Source organism: Pleurodeles waltl, chromosome 11, assembly GCF_031143425.1.
Source record: "Pleurodeles waltl isolate 20211129_DDA chromosome 11, aPleWal1.hap1.20221129, whole genome shotgun sequence".
NCBI classification, from domain to species: domain Eukaryota; kingdom Metazoa; phylum Chordata; class Amphibia; order Caudata; family Salamandridae; genus Pleurodeles; species Pleurodeles waltl.
In genome coordinates this window covers 275,781,041-275,795,800 of record NC_090450.1, presented here as the reverse complement: position 1 = coordinate 275,795,800, position 14,760 = coordinate 275,781,041, and the positions used below count along the sequence as shown (strand labels likewise).

The window sequence follows — 14,760 nt, the reverse complement described above, 5'->3', positions numbered from 1 at the left end:
ATTCCCTCACTGGGAGTCATCCTGAATTCGATCAAGACACAAAAGTTGTCTACTATTGTGGATAACATGCTGACAAATTTTACAGGGGCAATACTCCTGGTAGATACAGAATTAGCTGCGGATACAGCAATGACGCTTCAGAATCGCCTTGCTTTAGACATCCTTCTAGCGAAACACTGCGGAGTCTGTAAAATGATTACTCTAGGCATTGTTGCTCATATATACCTAACAACAGTAAGGAGATAAGAGACTTACTTACTAACCTGACTAACTCAAGTAAGGATTTGAAAGAATTGAAGGAACCAGGTGTTTGGGAAAAGGTTGGAAATTGGCTTAGTAACATTTGGAATGTGGTATTATTAAAAATCATACAGGGAATATTAATTGTGATTGCTTACATATTAGGGTTATGGGGTTTATGTAAATGATGAAAAAAGATTAAATTGAAAAGGTATAAAAATAATCAGAGGAAGGAAGAACAAAACAGGGGAAGAATTTATAGAGAAGATTTGAGAAGGAGACAACACACTGAGGAGAGTGAATTATGAAAATAATGATGGTAAAGGTGATGCGATGACATATTTAGTCATCAGAGGGGGGATTGCTGATGCAGATATGTTAATTAAAATGATTAATGAATGTTTATGCATTTTGAATAATAATAATATGTAGAGTAAATTAATGTAGAATATTAATGTGCACGTTTTAAAATGTGCCATTGAATAGTGGCTGCCAACTCACGAGTTGTACTAAAATGATTAAAAATGCATGAAATATTGAAAATGCGTAATAATAATGTAATAGTATGTGATATTGAGCTCTATAATGTATGTTTTGCATTATATTGTAGAGTTAACTTAGCCGAAGTTGTGGCCTAGTTTTGCCAGGCCTCATGCAGCAGCGGAATAACCATGCACTGTAGAGAAGCTAATGTGTTGAACTGACCCTGAACCACTTGATGTTAATAAAGTCTGCTTAGCTAGAACTTTCTGCAATGTACCGATGGACAGGAGAGGAGGGAATCAAATTTGTATCAAAGTCTGTGTAAAGCAGAAGAGATGTACTTTCCCAGGACTCGAACAATAGAGACACTGACTGGAGAAGAAGATGCAACATTTTCGATACCTGATGAGCCGGATGATGAGGACATCGTACAGTGAACCAATCAACACCCTGAGAACAGCGAAATATTAGAATTCATAGATTTGCAAAATAAAAAGTCATTGGCTAGCGTCACATATGGTGACTAATTGATCAATTAGGTTTGGGGGGATAGGCTGGGTGACTTTAATATAATGTTGTGACACAGGGGGAAAACAGATCTAGAGGGAGAACCATTGAAGAGAATAGATGTTCGAGGTTAGGTGTGGACGTTCGAAGAGATTCGAGATTCTGTCATTGGGCTCATGTTCTTGAGAGCCTGGTGTGATGCTGATCGATTGATGACCTGAAGACGAAGACTGACTTTGTTGCTGATCCATACCATGGATAGGTAGCTCTGACAATGGGACTGATTGACTTTTGTGCCTTTTTCTTTCTAGGTGCCAACTGTGCTGGTTTATAGTGTTTCTCCTAGCTAGATGTTTTGCCAAATTGATGTTCTAAATTGTTTTCGCACAAAGTCCCACATGTCAACGCTAATCTGGGTTAGGTAGGGTTTCTATTCTGAGACGTTGACATATATACGGTGACAAATGATTGATGGACTGATTTGCTGAACGCTGCTATTCATGTTAACACATTATTTTTTATTAGCTTATGTTGAGGCATTAGAACGCATATTTTCTCAAGTTCCGATTAGGTTATTTTATTGGTGGTCACTAATGAATTAATCTTGAGTAAATTGAATAAAGTTTGAATTAACCTTATTACTTAGAATTGTAAAAAATAGGGAAATCAAATTGATAAAAACGTATAATTTAGTTGTGGTTATTCATGAGATGTTGTTGATATTCATTGATGTTTAATGTTGTTGCCTATTGATTATTGATTCAAGCATTGATTATTGATGGTCATCGATTACTGCATAGCTATGATACTCCATTCGAATCAAAAGGGTCATCGACCTATACGCTCCCCTTGTAAGTTTACTTTCTAAGGACCAGACGCGCTAGCAACAGAATATGATATGTTTCTGATGCGAAAGATTCCACCAGCTCAGCCAGTGGAAACATATAAGTATTAAACGGGGTCAGGCGTAATGATGGTCCTTGAGGAAAAACCAATTTGAGTGTTTCAACATCTGAGGAAAAGGGATTCGTCCAGACCCGTATTGTGAAAAGTCCAGTGGTCACTTTTGTGGACAGTGAGGCTAAAGGACTAGAAAATACATGGACTAGATTTACATATTGCTTTTCTTTCACTCTATACCGCAGCCACTCATTAATAGTTGCTCAGGCAACACCTAGTTGTCAGGGCTGTTATATAAAACGGTTGTCTCAAGCAGCGTAGATGTGGCCTCTGTCCTGTTTTGTAATATGGCAGTCATTTCCACAAGGAAGGGCTGTGCAAGCTATATGCAGGAAGACTCACTGGACTTCCTGTCATTCAGACAGAGATATGTTTCCATTTGTTATTTGCCTTTGTTTTTTTTGTTTTTTTTAAGAATTGCATATATAATCTTATCTAATAATTGGACATGATTTAAGAGTTTAGTGTAGATATATTTATCGTTGGCATTGTTCATTTTAACTGGTTGGGGACTTTTGAGTATGATGTTGAGCAATCCACAAATAAGAGATAGTCGCTTCAGAGCACCCTTATGTGCTCTGCTATGTCAGAAAGTTATGGGTCAGTTATGAGTCAGTCATCCAAAGAATATGTCTGATCATTCAGTTTAATAATGTGTCATCATTTCATATTTTTGACTGAAAATACGTTGTATTAGTCTAACGTCCATGTTATTTAGATTGGTGTAATGCTGAGATGTTTGACCCTGAATATGTTTGCAGGTACATTGTTTTTGATGCCCTTCATTTTGGTATTTCTATTCCGTTGCACCTTTATGGAGAACTCTAGCGTGTGTTGGGATGTTTTGCCAGTACTGGCCAACCACAGTCTGCCACCTACCGTCCTTCAGACTTCTGCAGTCACAGATGCCACAGTTCAGTGAGCTTAGAAGAACATGTCGTACGGACTAAATTGTAATAAGGCTATTATTGTAATCAGTCATATTTTATTTTAATGCGGATAGTTACAAAGGAGATACCAAGACCCGGAGTGCTATGGAGCGTTGTAGTGTTACATGCAGCAACAATATACATATCCCAAAATGGTCCCCAAATATCTTAACCAAATAAAAGTCTGATTGGAATATCATGTCCCAAATATAATTTAAAAAATATCACTCCATTGAAGTTATTAATAGAGTATGTACTCAAAATGGCACAGTATTGTTATGAGCAATATTTAGAACACAATATTTCTGATTATTTAGGTAAAGATTTTACTAATAATATTCTGACATACAAAAATATCTCTAAAAAGAGAGGGGGACAGACATGTAGCAGTGTTTACATCTTAAAGACAATCCAATGTAAGTGAAAAATATAGGAATTACATTTTCTCAGAGGGAAGCCGAGAGGACGTGCTAATATGGTTAGAAGGTTGTGAAAATGTCATTTCTTAAGGGCACCTCTATATTAACAGCTAGATGTAAAACTAATCGCCAGATCTCCTGTTCATCACAGATCCTGCTACGTAACCATTCCTTCCAAATGAAGAATCCTATCCTATCCCAAATCCACCCCAAGAAGAGGGGGTGTGCATTGCAGTTGCCCTAAAAATACCTTTGAGATTCACAAACTTCAGACTTTGCTAGGACTGAAAGCAAAATGCTTTCCTTACATTTTCTTGTTCATATCGGGTGATATGTATCCCACAAATGGATAATGGAGCATTCACTGACGCCTTACTAGATGCCATCTTGAGATCACAAGATCTGGGTTTAATCCATCGTTCCTTTGCTCACCATGCCACCCCAGTTTTGACGCAGCCATACACAAACCAGTCTTGACCCTGTTCCCCGTGGGAACTGTCCAGCCGTCACTGCCAGGCTAGGTCCTCCCTGGACCTGAAACAAGCATCCTGTGACCGGTTTCAGGGTATCACCCTTCATCAGCCAGGCTAGCTTGAATCCAGTGGCACCGTGAGCAAGGGACCCACGTCTGGGCATACCCTTCCCACTTAGGGCAACTTTAGCAACACATCCTTTTGTGTTGCCAAATTTAAAAGTACTTGCCAATCCTTAAACTCTCCTTTTTCTACATATAAGTAACTTCTAAGGTAGGCCCTAGATAACCCACAGGGCAGGGTGCTGGGTAGATAAAAGGCAGGACATATACCTATGTGTTTTAGATGTCCTGGTAGTGGAAAACTCCTAAATTCATTTTCCACTGCTGTGAGGCCTGCTCCTTTCATAGGCTAACATTAGGGCTACCCGCATATACTGTTTGAGTAGTAGATTCTGATCAGAAAGGAGTAGACAGGTCATATTTAGTATGGCCAGAATGGTGATTCAAAATCCTGCTGACTGGTGAGGCTGAATTTTCTATTACTATTTTAGAAGTGCCACTTTTAGAAAGTGAGCATTTTTCTGCACTTAACATCCTTCTATGTCTTACAACCGGTCTCCAATCCACATCTCGGCTGGGCTGGTTGACAGCTCTGTTGTGCATTTTACCCAGACAACCACAAACACAGGATGCTCAGTCACACCTGCACACATCTGCATACTGAATGGGTCTTCCTGGGCTGGAAGGGTGGAGGGCCTGAAACTTACAATTCAAAGGACAGTGGCCTGCCCTCACACAATGGACTGAAACAAACCCTACTGGGATCCTGGCAGACAGGGTTGTACTGAAAAGGTACCTTGTGCACTCTGTGGGTCCCTGATCCTGCCAATCTAGACACTTCTTGGGACAGACACTCTGCACCACAACCTGCAACCTCCCAAGAGAAGCTGCCTGGCTGCCCAAAGGACTCACACGGACTGCTTTACTGTAAAGGACTGCTGCCTTGCTGTTGCTCTGCTGCCTGGTTGGCCTCTGGCTCTGCTGAGAAGTGCTCTCCAAGGGCTTGGATTGAACTTGCCTCCTGTTCCGGGAGTCTCAGGGCCAAAAAAACTTCAGCTCTGCAAAGAAACTCCTTGTGTGGCATAAATCGACTCACAGCCTGCCGGAATCGACACACAGCCTGCCTGGTGGTAACAAAATCACTGCATCGCCGAGCCGGAACGATAGAGCCCGGCTCCCCAAGTGGAGATCGACACAACGCTAATGTTGCAACCGGAACTTTGACGCACAGCCCACTGGATCGACGCATCACCAAGCAAGAATGACGCAGCCTGACTTCCTGCGAGAGGAGTTGACACAGCGCCAGCTGTGCAACAGAAACTCCACCACATCGCCCACTAGAGTGACACAACAGCTGTGATTTTGTCCTGTAAGTCCAGGATTTCCACGCATTGTCTTCCCGGGGCATCAAAAGACTCCGCATCGCAAAGAGGATTCAAGCCTGTGTGATGGAATTTGACGAAAAGCCCTTGCCGCATGGAAAAGAAGCAATGCATCGTCTGTGTGCGCCCAGGAATCCGACACACCCCTAACTTTTCTCCACGCATCTCCTCCTTTGTGGTCTTCAAGCGTGTAATTTTGATGCAAACCAGGTACTTTGTGCTTGCAAGAGACAATTGTTGCTTTTGAGAACTAAAGACTCTTTTTATCATTACAAAAGTGATTTTCAACCTGTGATTATCAAATCTTGATCGTTTTGACCTTAATTTAATCAGATAAATTTACTATATTTTTCTAAACCGGTGTGGTGTCTTTTTGTGGTGTTCTCACTGTGTTACTGCATTATTTATTGCACAAATACTTTACACATTGCCTTCTAAGTTAAGCCTGACTGCTTAGTGCCAAGCTACCAGAAGGTGGGCACAGGATAATTTGGATTGTGTGTGACCTACCCCGAATAGGATTGTGGACCCTCTTTGGACAAAGGTGTATACCTCTGCCAACTAGAGACCCCATTTCTAACAGCACCTTCATAGGATATATAAATTATGCATTAAGTATGCAAACAGACTCCAGTCTAGACCTGAACTACATATTCTCAAAATTGTGCAACTCATAATAAATAGTCACCACAATACAACAACCATGACACTTCTGGGATACCTTTTCTATAGAGTTTGTCTCCAAAAAAAGAAAATCTGAACACTACCTGAGGAACAACATATCCTGCATCCTGGCTTCAAGGAACGTGACAAGCAAAACTAGTGGCTAAAACAGACAATATCATGTTAAGGGAACTAGTTTAAGAGGGCAGGTGATTTGGTTCGCCCTAAGACCCACACAAATCTTTAACTACATCTTACTTTCCACATTTGGTACCTCAGCACCAAACAAACATATGCAACAACTCTCCAGATTCAATAACTTTCTCATCCACAATCAATACCTCCTTCATCAGACTGTTCATCTAAAAGGAGAATCTCAATCCAACAGGCCAAGTCAGCTATAGGCCAGTCTCTAAGTACCCACAGAAGAGAACATCCACTCTTAGTTTATTATCCGGGATTCCACCCAGTCAAAGGCACTGAATCAATCTTGATAACCATCTAGGATGATGTGAAATTTACAGTTAATTAAAATCAAGCAGTGGAACTGCTACTGCTGGACCTATCAGTGGCCTTTAATGCTGTTTGTTGCCCAAGTCTTCCACTGAGAATAAAAGAGCTCCACATATGAGGAAGTATCCCAAGCTGGATCTCCATCTTTCTCCAAGATTCTTCTCCCTACATCGATTGACCTCAGCTTCCTTCAACACACACAGTGTGGAGTTCCATCAAGGTACAGTCAAGGCCTTAAACCTTTTCCTTATTTCATTACCAACCCTGATCAGTTCTTTTAAACTATCCTTCTATAATTTCATGAATGCATGAACATGGGAAACCTTAGAGTCATCAACATTTGACCACTATCTTTCTGACATTCATGAGTATATAGCGATCCTCCACCTTAAGTTCCTCCAAAAGTCAAATTCTGATCTGTGGAGACTAACATCTACTCCAGAAAAACTAGTGAGCCGCCTATCAACATCAACATCAAACCTAGTAAGAATGAGGCTTGTCTCACCTAACTTTGGCAATGCCCAAAAGCAAAGATAGGAAAAATACCAGGCAATTGTAAGTTCAAGGGAACAAAGACTAAAGATGCATAGCCACTCACATGGCTGTACTTAACAAAACTGAGCATCCTCTGTTGAGCTCAGTCCCCAGACAGACAAGACCAGGGAACAAATGAAATATGGCATTTATCCTGCATAACTGCAACTAACTAGAGCACGTAGGGAGATAGTCATCAGTGGTTGTCCTGATAAGGTACTTATTCCGGCTGCCTCATAAAAGCATGGACAGGGTTTGCTTTACAGTGGCTCCATCCTGGACCCCAGAGAGCAGTATAGCCTGGCAACCTGTAACCAATACACGCAGTGGGATGCACTGCCTCAAACATGTATCTCCTCTTCATCCCTTCTCTAATTATTCTAGATTATCACAAACCTGATTTCTGTCAAAAGCATGAAGACTGCTGCTGTCTCTTACGGGAGGACTTATGCACTGTCTCTTCTGGTCAGTTAAAATGGCTGGAAATATACTGTGCATGCTCGGGCTGCCTTTCTTTTCACAGGATAGCCATATGGGGCATTCCCAAGTCAAAAAGGAAGATCTTCCTGGAGTCATTCTGAAGTCATCTGATGACTTCAGCTGGACTATTCCTGCAATTAACTGGTGAAGTCATCCCAAACCATCCTGAAGTATGCGTATAGACCGAAAAATTTAAATGAGATGACTCTAGAATCATCACAAAAACTACTCTAGGATGGTGTTCTGATGACTTCCACTGGCAGGGAGTAATGACCTTCTACAACTCCACGAATACTAATTGACAACTTCAGGATGAGTGTGAATTACTCCAGGATGGTCTCTAGACAATTTATTGATTCTTGTGGATTACTCTACGATGATTCTACAACAGTTTCAGGATGACTGTGGATGGTTTCCCTATGATCCCATTACCACTTCAGGATGGCTGTTGATTACTCTGTAATGACCACACTACAATTTCAGGATGACTGTGGGTTATTCCTCGATGATCCTATTACTGCTTCAGGATGGCTGTTGATTATTTTGGAATGATCCCATGGCAATTTCAGGATGAGTGTGGATTACTCTAGGATGATTTAAAGACTACTCAGTGATGAGCATGGATTACTCAGGATTATTTTAGGACAACTTCAGAATGAGTGTGGATTACTAAACCATGGCTACATGTGGACTTTCAGATGATTGTGCAATACTCTTGGCTGATTTTCTGGCAACTGCAGGCCAACTGTGCATAGCTCCTAGATGATTTAATAAATTATTTAGAATGGCTGTGGATCACTGTTAAATCCTTAAGGGTTGGATTACACCTTGACAATCCCATGTTACAAGCACATTAGCCAACTGCCAATATTTCATGGCAAGGTCTCACTAGTAGTTTAGGAATATGGATTTGTTGATAGTGAAATATTTAGATGACCACATCCTCAAGCTTCCTTCCAATTGAAAAAAGGTCACTTGGATGTAACATACCTTCTTTACACAATACCATGAATTATTTGCAATGCCATGAGTTCCAAAGAACTAAGTGCCAGAATTACAAAACTGTCACTGAACGCAGAACAGCACCCAAAATTGCTGTGTTGCATGATGGGAGAGAACATGAAAGTACAGTTTCTCCCCCTCTCCCTTGCACCAGTGGACCATCAGGCAGCCGGGCACCATGCACACACCTCTGCATCATAGTGCAAAGGTGTCTACCATAGTCTAGCTTAGGCTAGTCTTAGCCTAGGCAAACTTAAAAACTTTTTCCCACTTTGGACAGGTATCGTACCAAATACCAATTTGTTTCCGTTTTTAAATCCAGAAAAGGAGTTTGCATTAGTTCCGAGTTATAAAACATAAGCAAACTAAACACAAAACTTCCATAAATCTGGTCCCAATAATCAGATCATTATTCTTCTGCTTTGGAAAGATTACTTTTTAATCTCTACCAAGAGGGGGGCACTGGTATGAAATCATTCTGAGAATCATGCTTTTTGGCTAGATTGGTGCTGTAAAAATACCATATATACAAAAGTAATTGCCAGCAACAAAGTTAAACTTTCCATTCAGAAAAGCTTAACTTGTGGTGCTTCACTTCCCATGCTCCTGACTCACTGGGGCTTGCCTTACTTTGAGGTACAGCACATTATTAGTTGTTTTACATAGTGACTAGTGGCAAAAGACTGAACAAAACAATGGTTCAAGTAAAAAGGATTAACAGGGGTATGCCATCATGTCATTTTATTGATCTAAAGCACATCATTAGCTCCATGGGGGCCAGGATACTGAACAAGAGAACAAAAGAAAGTCCATGACACTGTATGAGAACAAAAAGAAAAGCCAGAAGGCTACAAAAGAGAACAAATAGATTCAACAAAACCAGCAACTTCGTTGTTTGTTTCTAGATGTGGAGTTTTCTTTAGTCCTCTTCTTGCATTGCAGATCTTTATAGACAGCTTCCTTCTCATAGTTCTGTTGTCCAGTGATGGCCAGCCGTTTACCCTGCACACAGACTTCATAAACTCTGAAATATTTAATGTACATACATTAGTATCATATTACAACCACTATTTTAGTTTTTTCATAGAGCTGGGTTGCCTTTAAAATGTTCCAATCTAATATCTCATGTTGTGTGCCTGATGAGATATGGTTTTGGTTGCAAGGGTTCATAAGTTTAACATTAATAGCACTTGGTCAAAAAGGCAGAGGTGAGAGCAAGGCATTGATGAAGAGGATGTAGAAGGTAAAGAAAGAAAATGCTCCTTTATGAACTTATGAGTGAAGCAGCATGTTGTGGACTTAGGAAATCTGTTTGCGTTTCAGGAAGAGGTAAGAACAGTTCCATCTACATCAAAGGCCCTTAAATTCTTGTGATTTCATATAACTACACAACATCAAATTACGCAAATTACACCCTCCCATAATTAGGACAGCCTGGAAAAGCACTAATTAAACAAAGTCACGCATCGTGGCCATCTTCATTTACAAGGTATTTGTGCCCCACTGGAATATACCCATAAACCCATGGGGCTGCACACACCCCAGTTTGAAAACCTCAGATCTACAAGCTTGCTGTTTCATCACATTATACATTATTTTCCCAAAACACAAGGGCATATTGGAGGGTCAATATCTGGCCAATCTGGACCTGGATGTTGCACACAAGTGGGTGTTTAAAAATCCCCAAGCTTTTAAAATGCTGGCGTATTTGAAAGAATGATTGATTCAAGTACAGATGTAGGTGTTGAAACAAACCTATGTGCCCTCTGCAAACAAAGTAGTCAATACCAGATTTCATTTACATAACCATCTTAAAACGCAACTATGTCGAGCCCGAACTCTACTTCAATATTCATATTTGGAAAACAGTCTATGAAACTACCATTCTGACCAGAAATCCAAATAGGAGCTTACAACCAAGTGCTAGGAAGAGGGTGGCTGATCTAATTAATGGATCAGTTGATCAGGTCTAAATACAATCTGTGAGCACAGTGTTTTTAGCAGTGCAGTCTGCCAGTGCACATTCATCCACTTTGACCCCCCACACACACCTAGACCTACATATTTGGAAATTAAATCCCAGCACATGGCCTTGCACCAGATTTTCATGTCATTTGTAGCAAAAACCCAGGACAAACAGTTACAAAATTACACCTCCCAGCTGTTAGTTAAGCGTGATGGAGCCCTTGTGCAATAATTTAATACAGGACCACATATGCAAACATTGGAGGTATAATGTATTTTCATAATCCTATATTGACTGAAAGTTAATTTGAACATTTATAATATCTTACCAAATAATGCATCAACCTTCTCCTCATCTAGGGCAGCTTCTCCAGCACGAGCTTTAGTTATACATTTTGCAGATGCAAGTTCTTTCGGTGAAAAAAGGATTTCACTGACACCATTCAGAAGGAAACCTGCACTATCTTCATTGTCCTGAGGGGAAAAAAAGGGGGAAAAAAAAGAAATCAATCTTCAAGCCATCTTTTACATTGTACAGCTCAAGCACTTTTCCATTTGTTTATTCACATTTTAAAGGTATAAATATGTGTCTTACTGTTGACGTTGACAAAATTAAGGCACTATATTAATTCTATGCTGTAATAAGGATTGAGGCTATTGATACTGCTGACAGGTAGAAATTAAGTAGTTATTAAAAATATGTCTAAGCAGCAAAAGGTATGTTATGGTCATCAAGGAAAAAGACTAGCATGCCGGCTTAACAATATGCAATTGTGTATTATGGCAGCACTCATTTAGCTCTACTTTCGTCAAGGCCACCTCTTTCGTTGCTTGGAAATGGGTCAGCAGGGCAAGGCGTATGGTTCACATTCACATCTGTGAATGTTGCTGTAGACAGAAATTCACTGTAGGCCAGACTGTGTGACTGTGAACTGTGAGCCAAAAAACCTTGTGGTGTCAACAAATTTGGTGCCATTTTATGATCACGTTTGCAGGGTCTAGTAGGTGTTACTTCATTGTGTGATGCAGTCATTTTTTGTGTAGGAAATAGTTTTTTGGGTATCAGCTGGTGACGTGGTGAAGGGAAGGCAAGTTTTTGTCTTTGATCCTTGAATTTGAGAGGGGACTCCAAGAAAGTTTCATTTTCACCACCTACTGCTTCATATTTGTTTGAAGATTTCGGATGAAGGACACTAGCCATCCCCGCTAAAAGGGCCAGGTTTTCCAGTTTCTGCAAGTTAATCTGTGAACTTGCTTCTCCAGGCTGAGAAGATGTCCTTTCAACATGAGCTTGGATAGCAACTCTTATATTATCCTGGCCACTCTGCTTGGCTTTATTTTTTTCCTTGCATCTTTTCTCTGCAATCTCTTCCTCTTGGAGCTCACGCAATACCCTTTTAAGTCTTCCAGCACTTCCTCGACTGCCACAGTCCATTAACAACTCCTTTTCCTCCTGTGCCCTTTGAAGTAACACCTGTTTTAGACCCTCCGTTGTGCCAGAATAGCTTGCAATTAAGTCTTCAAAAATATTTTGAATCATAAGACACTGTTTTTTCACTGAAAAAAAAAGAAAATGATCATTTCAAAACTGTGACAAGACCACAGTGAGGATTTGAAATATCTTCCCTTGATTACCCGAAATATGTACATAAACATGTATTGATATCAAAGGACACAAACTTACTATCAATCCATAACAAAGTAAGTTTTTCTTAATGGGCAGTACACATTTTAATTTTTGAACTTGAAATTCCTGAATAAAGGCACCTAACTAAAATAGTTCTTTATCCACAAATGGCATGTGTTAAACAAACATTTTTAATTATTTTACTTACCAGATGATTGGAAAAGAACCACAGCCTTGAAGTCTCTCTCTTCAGTGATTAGCCGACCCCTTTCATCAATATTTTCAACCAGCCATTTACATAGAACTTCACCAGGATTGTCCAAAAGCAGAAATTCTCCACCTTTTCTAACACAAACTGAACGATCGCAAGCGAAAAATAGGACATTGAATGAAGCCATGATTATATCCTGCTAGATACAAAAATCATGAATTAGTTTGCGACTGGTTAAAGATTTAGGGGTAGTGATGCTATTAATTGTGTTTGACCAATGACTGTGTTTCACCACTGTACATATTAGTTGCTCAATGTTCACCAGTAGCACATTACATGTTGTATTCAGTTTAGCTGCCTATTGGCTTTAACATGGCATTAGCCAGTACATTCTGTATTCAGTTTAGCTGCCTATTGGCTTTGACATGGCATTAGACATTACATTTGATATTTAGGTTAGTAGGCAGATTGCTCTAGATTTGTGTGGGGCAGATTGTTTTTTATTGGTGGGGGCAGTTTGGATAGGCCAGATTGTTTTATATTTGATTGGGGCTGATTGTTTGTGATTGGAATGGGACAGATGGGGCAGACTGAGTTGGGCTGGGTTGGGAGGACTGAACTATGGTGGATTGGAGTGATTTGGGTGAGTGGGTTGGTTTGGAGTGGGGTGGACTGGGTTGGTCTGGCATCAACTGGATTGAGTGGGTTAGATTGTTGTGGGGTGAGGTGGGGTGGATTGGTACGGATTGGAGTCAGGCAGATTGGAATGTACTGCACAATTATGTGTTAAAGAATACTTTCAGAAATTACACATCAGAAAAAAATAGAGTCTTTTTCCAGTAGGCTTTGTAGAAAGTGCAGAGGACCTAAACAGTAGTTATGTCGAGATCTTTCAGAGCAGGTTTGATGTTGTTCTGAATATATGCATTAAGGCTTATGGTGGCTACTTTTGTAGTCTCTGCAGTCTGACAATGAGTGCTTCGCAGAGGCCTAAGTAAATGCGTCTAGAGTAGTCCAGACTGATCATAACAAGGGATTTGGCCCACCCGGTAGCCAGTTTGGAGTAAAGGGAGTATTTTGCAGAGCAGGAAATAACGAAGTCTGAATCCTTTAACCACTGTGTTGACTTGTGGAATAAACAACATCTCTGATTCAAAGAGTATTCCCAAGTTTCAAGCTTGAGGGGTGGTGAGGAAGGGAGAATTCTTAGACCTGGCAGTGACTATGTTTGACCCTTCTATTAGGTGTACAGCTGTCATTATACATAAGAGTGTGTCCCAGTTTTGAATCATACTGTTAGGTTTGGTTAGTGCTCTAGCGGTTTTGGATGGAGTGATGCACACCATGTTCAGAGGCTAGTAAGGAACACGAGCATTCAAAGATGATACATTGGTCTATGGTGAAGGGGAAGCAAATCATAAAAAATGTATATGCTGCATAAGCTGGAGAATTATGCCCAGGGTGACATGGAATGCTTGGGGCATACGGTGTGTGGTACATATATTAAACAAAAGAAAATTCTTGTTGAAGCTCGCCCAGACCACAAAATAGTGAACAGTCGGTTCCCTTCCTCTGCCTTGCCTAGTACTACTCAGAGCGTGTGGGGAATCTTGCTGAAAATGTTATTTGAAAAAGGTGTAGTGTGTGTGGAGTGGTGGCTGTGACCAGGGCTTTAAGCAAATAAATGAAGAGATTATTGAAAGCTGCATGTTTACACCCTTTGAATATAGCAGCAGGTTTTAGTGATATTCAATGCTAGTGGCTATGGTAATGGTTTATATGCATTATCACTTTCTCAGCTCAAATAAGCCTTTTAGAGCGATAGTCGTGCTCTCCTATTGCAGAAAATGCTCATATTTGAATCTGGATTGAAGTCAATGAAAACAGTGTTTAAAGGCCGCAGTGAGTTTTTTAAACATCATTTGGCGTACTTACCATACAAGCGAGCAAGTGATATTTGTCTTGGAAATTAATGGTTAATGAGCTAGGAAATGCTTCAGGACAGTAGAAAATGTGCTTTTATCGAATGTTCCACCATTCCTATACGTTGTGGTAGTTTATATGCTTTATCACTTTCTGAGTTTAAATAAGCCTTTTAGAGCGATATACGTGCTCCCCTAAGGCAGATAATGCTCATATTTGAATCTGGATTGAAGTCAATGAAAACGGCGTTTAAATGCCGCGGGAGTGTTTTAAACATTATTTGGCGTACTTTAGCATACAAGCGAGCAAGTGATATTTGTCTTGGAAATTAATGGTTAATGAGCTAGGAAATGCTTCAGAACAGTAGAAAATGTGCTGTTATCGAAT

The 14,760-nt window shown here is 40.2% G+C and overlaps 1 protein-coding gene across 1 annotated transcript; it reads right to left on the bottom strand.

Annotated features, from left to right (window-relative positions):
* Positions 1-11,625: 11,625 nt before the first annotated feature.
* Positions 11,626-12,731, bottom strand: LOC138265092 (uncharacterized). The gene is made up of 3 exons (XM_069212631.1): positions 12,448-12,731; positions 11,762-12,169; positions 11,626-11,720 (listed from the first exon to the last, which is right to left on the bottom strand). The coding sequence occupies exons 1-3, from the start codon at positions 12,635-12,637 to the stop codon at positions 11,626-11,628; spliced, it is 693 nt and encodes a 230-aa protein (XP_069068732.1). The 5' UTR covers positions 12,638-12,731.
* Positions 12,732-14,760: the final 2,029 nt, after the last annotated feature.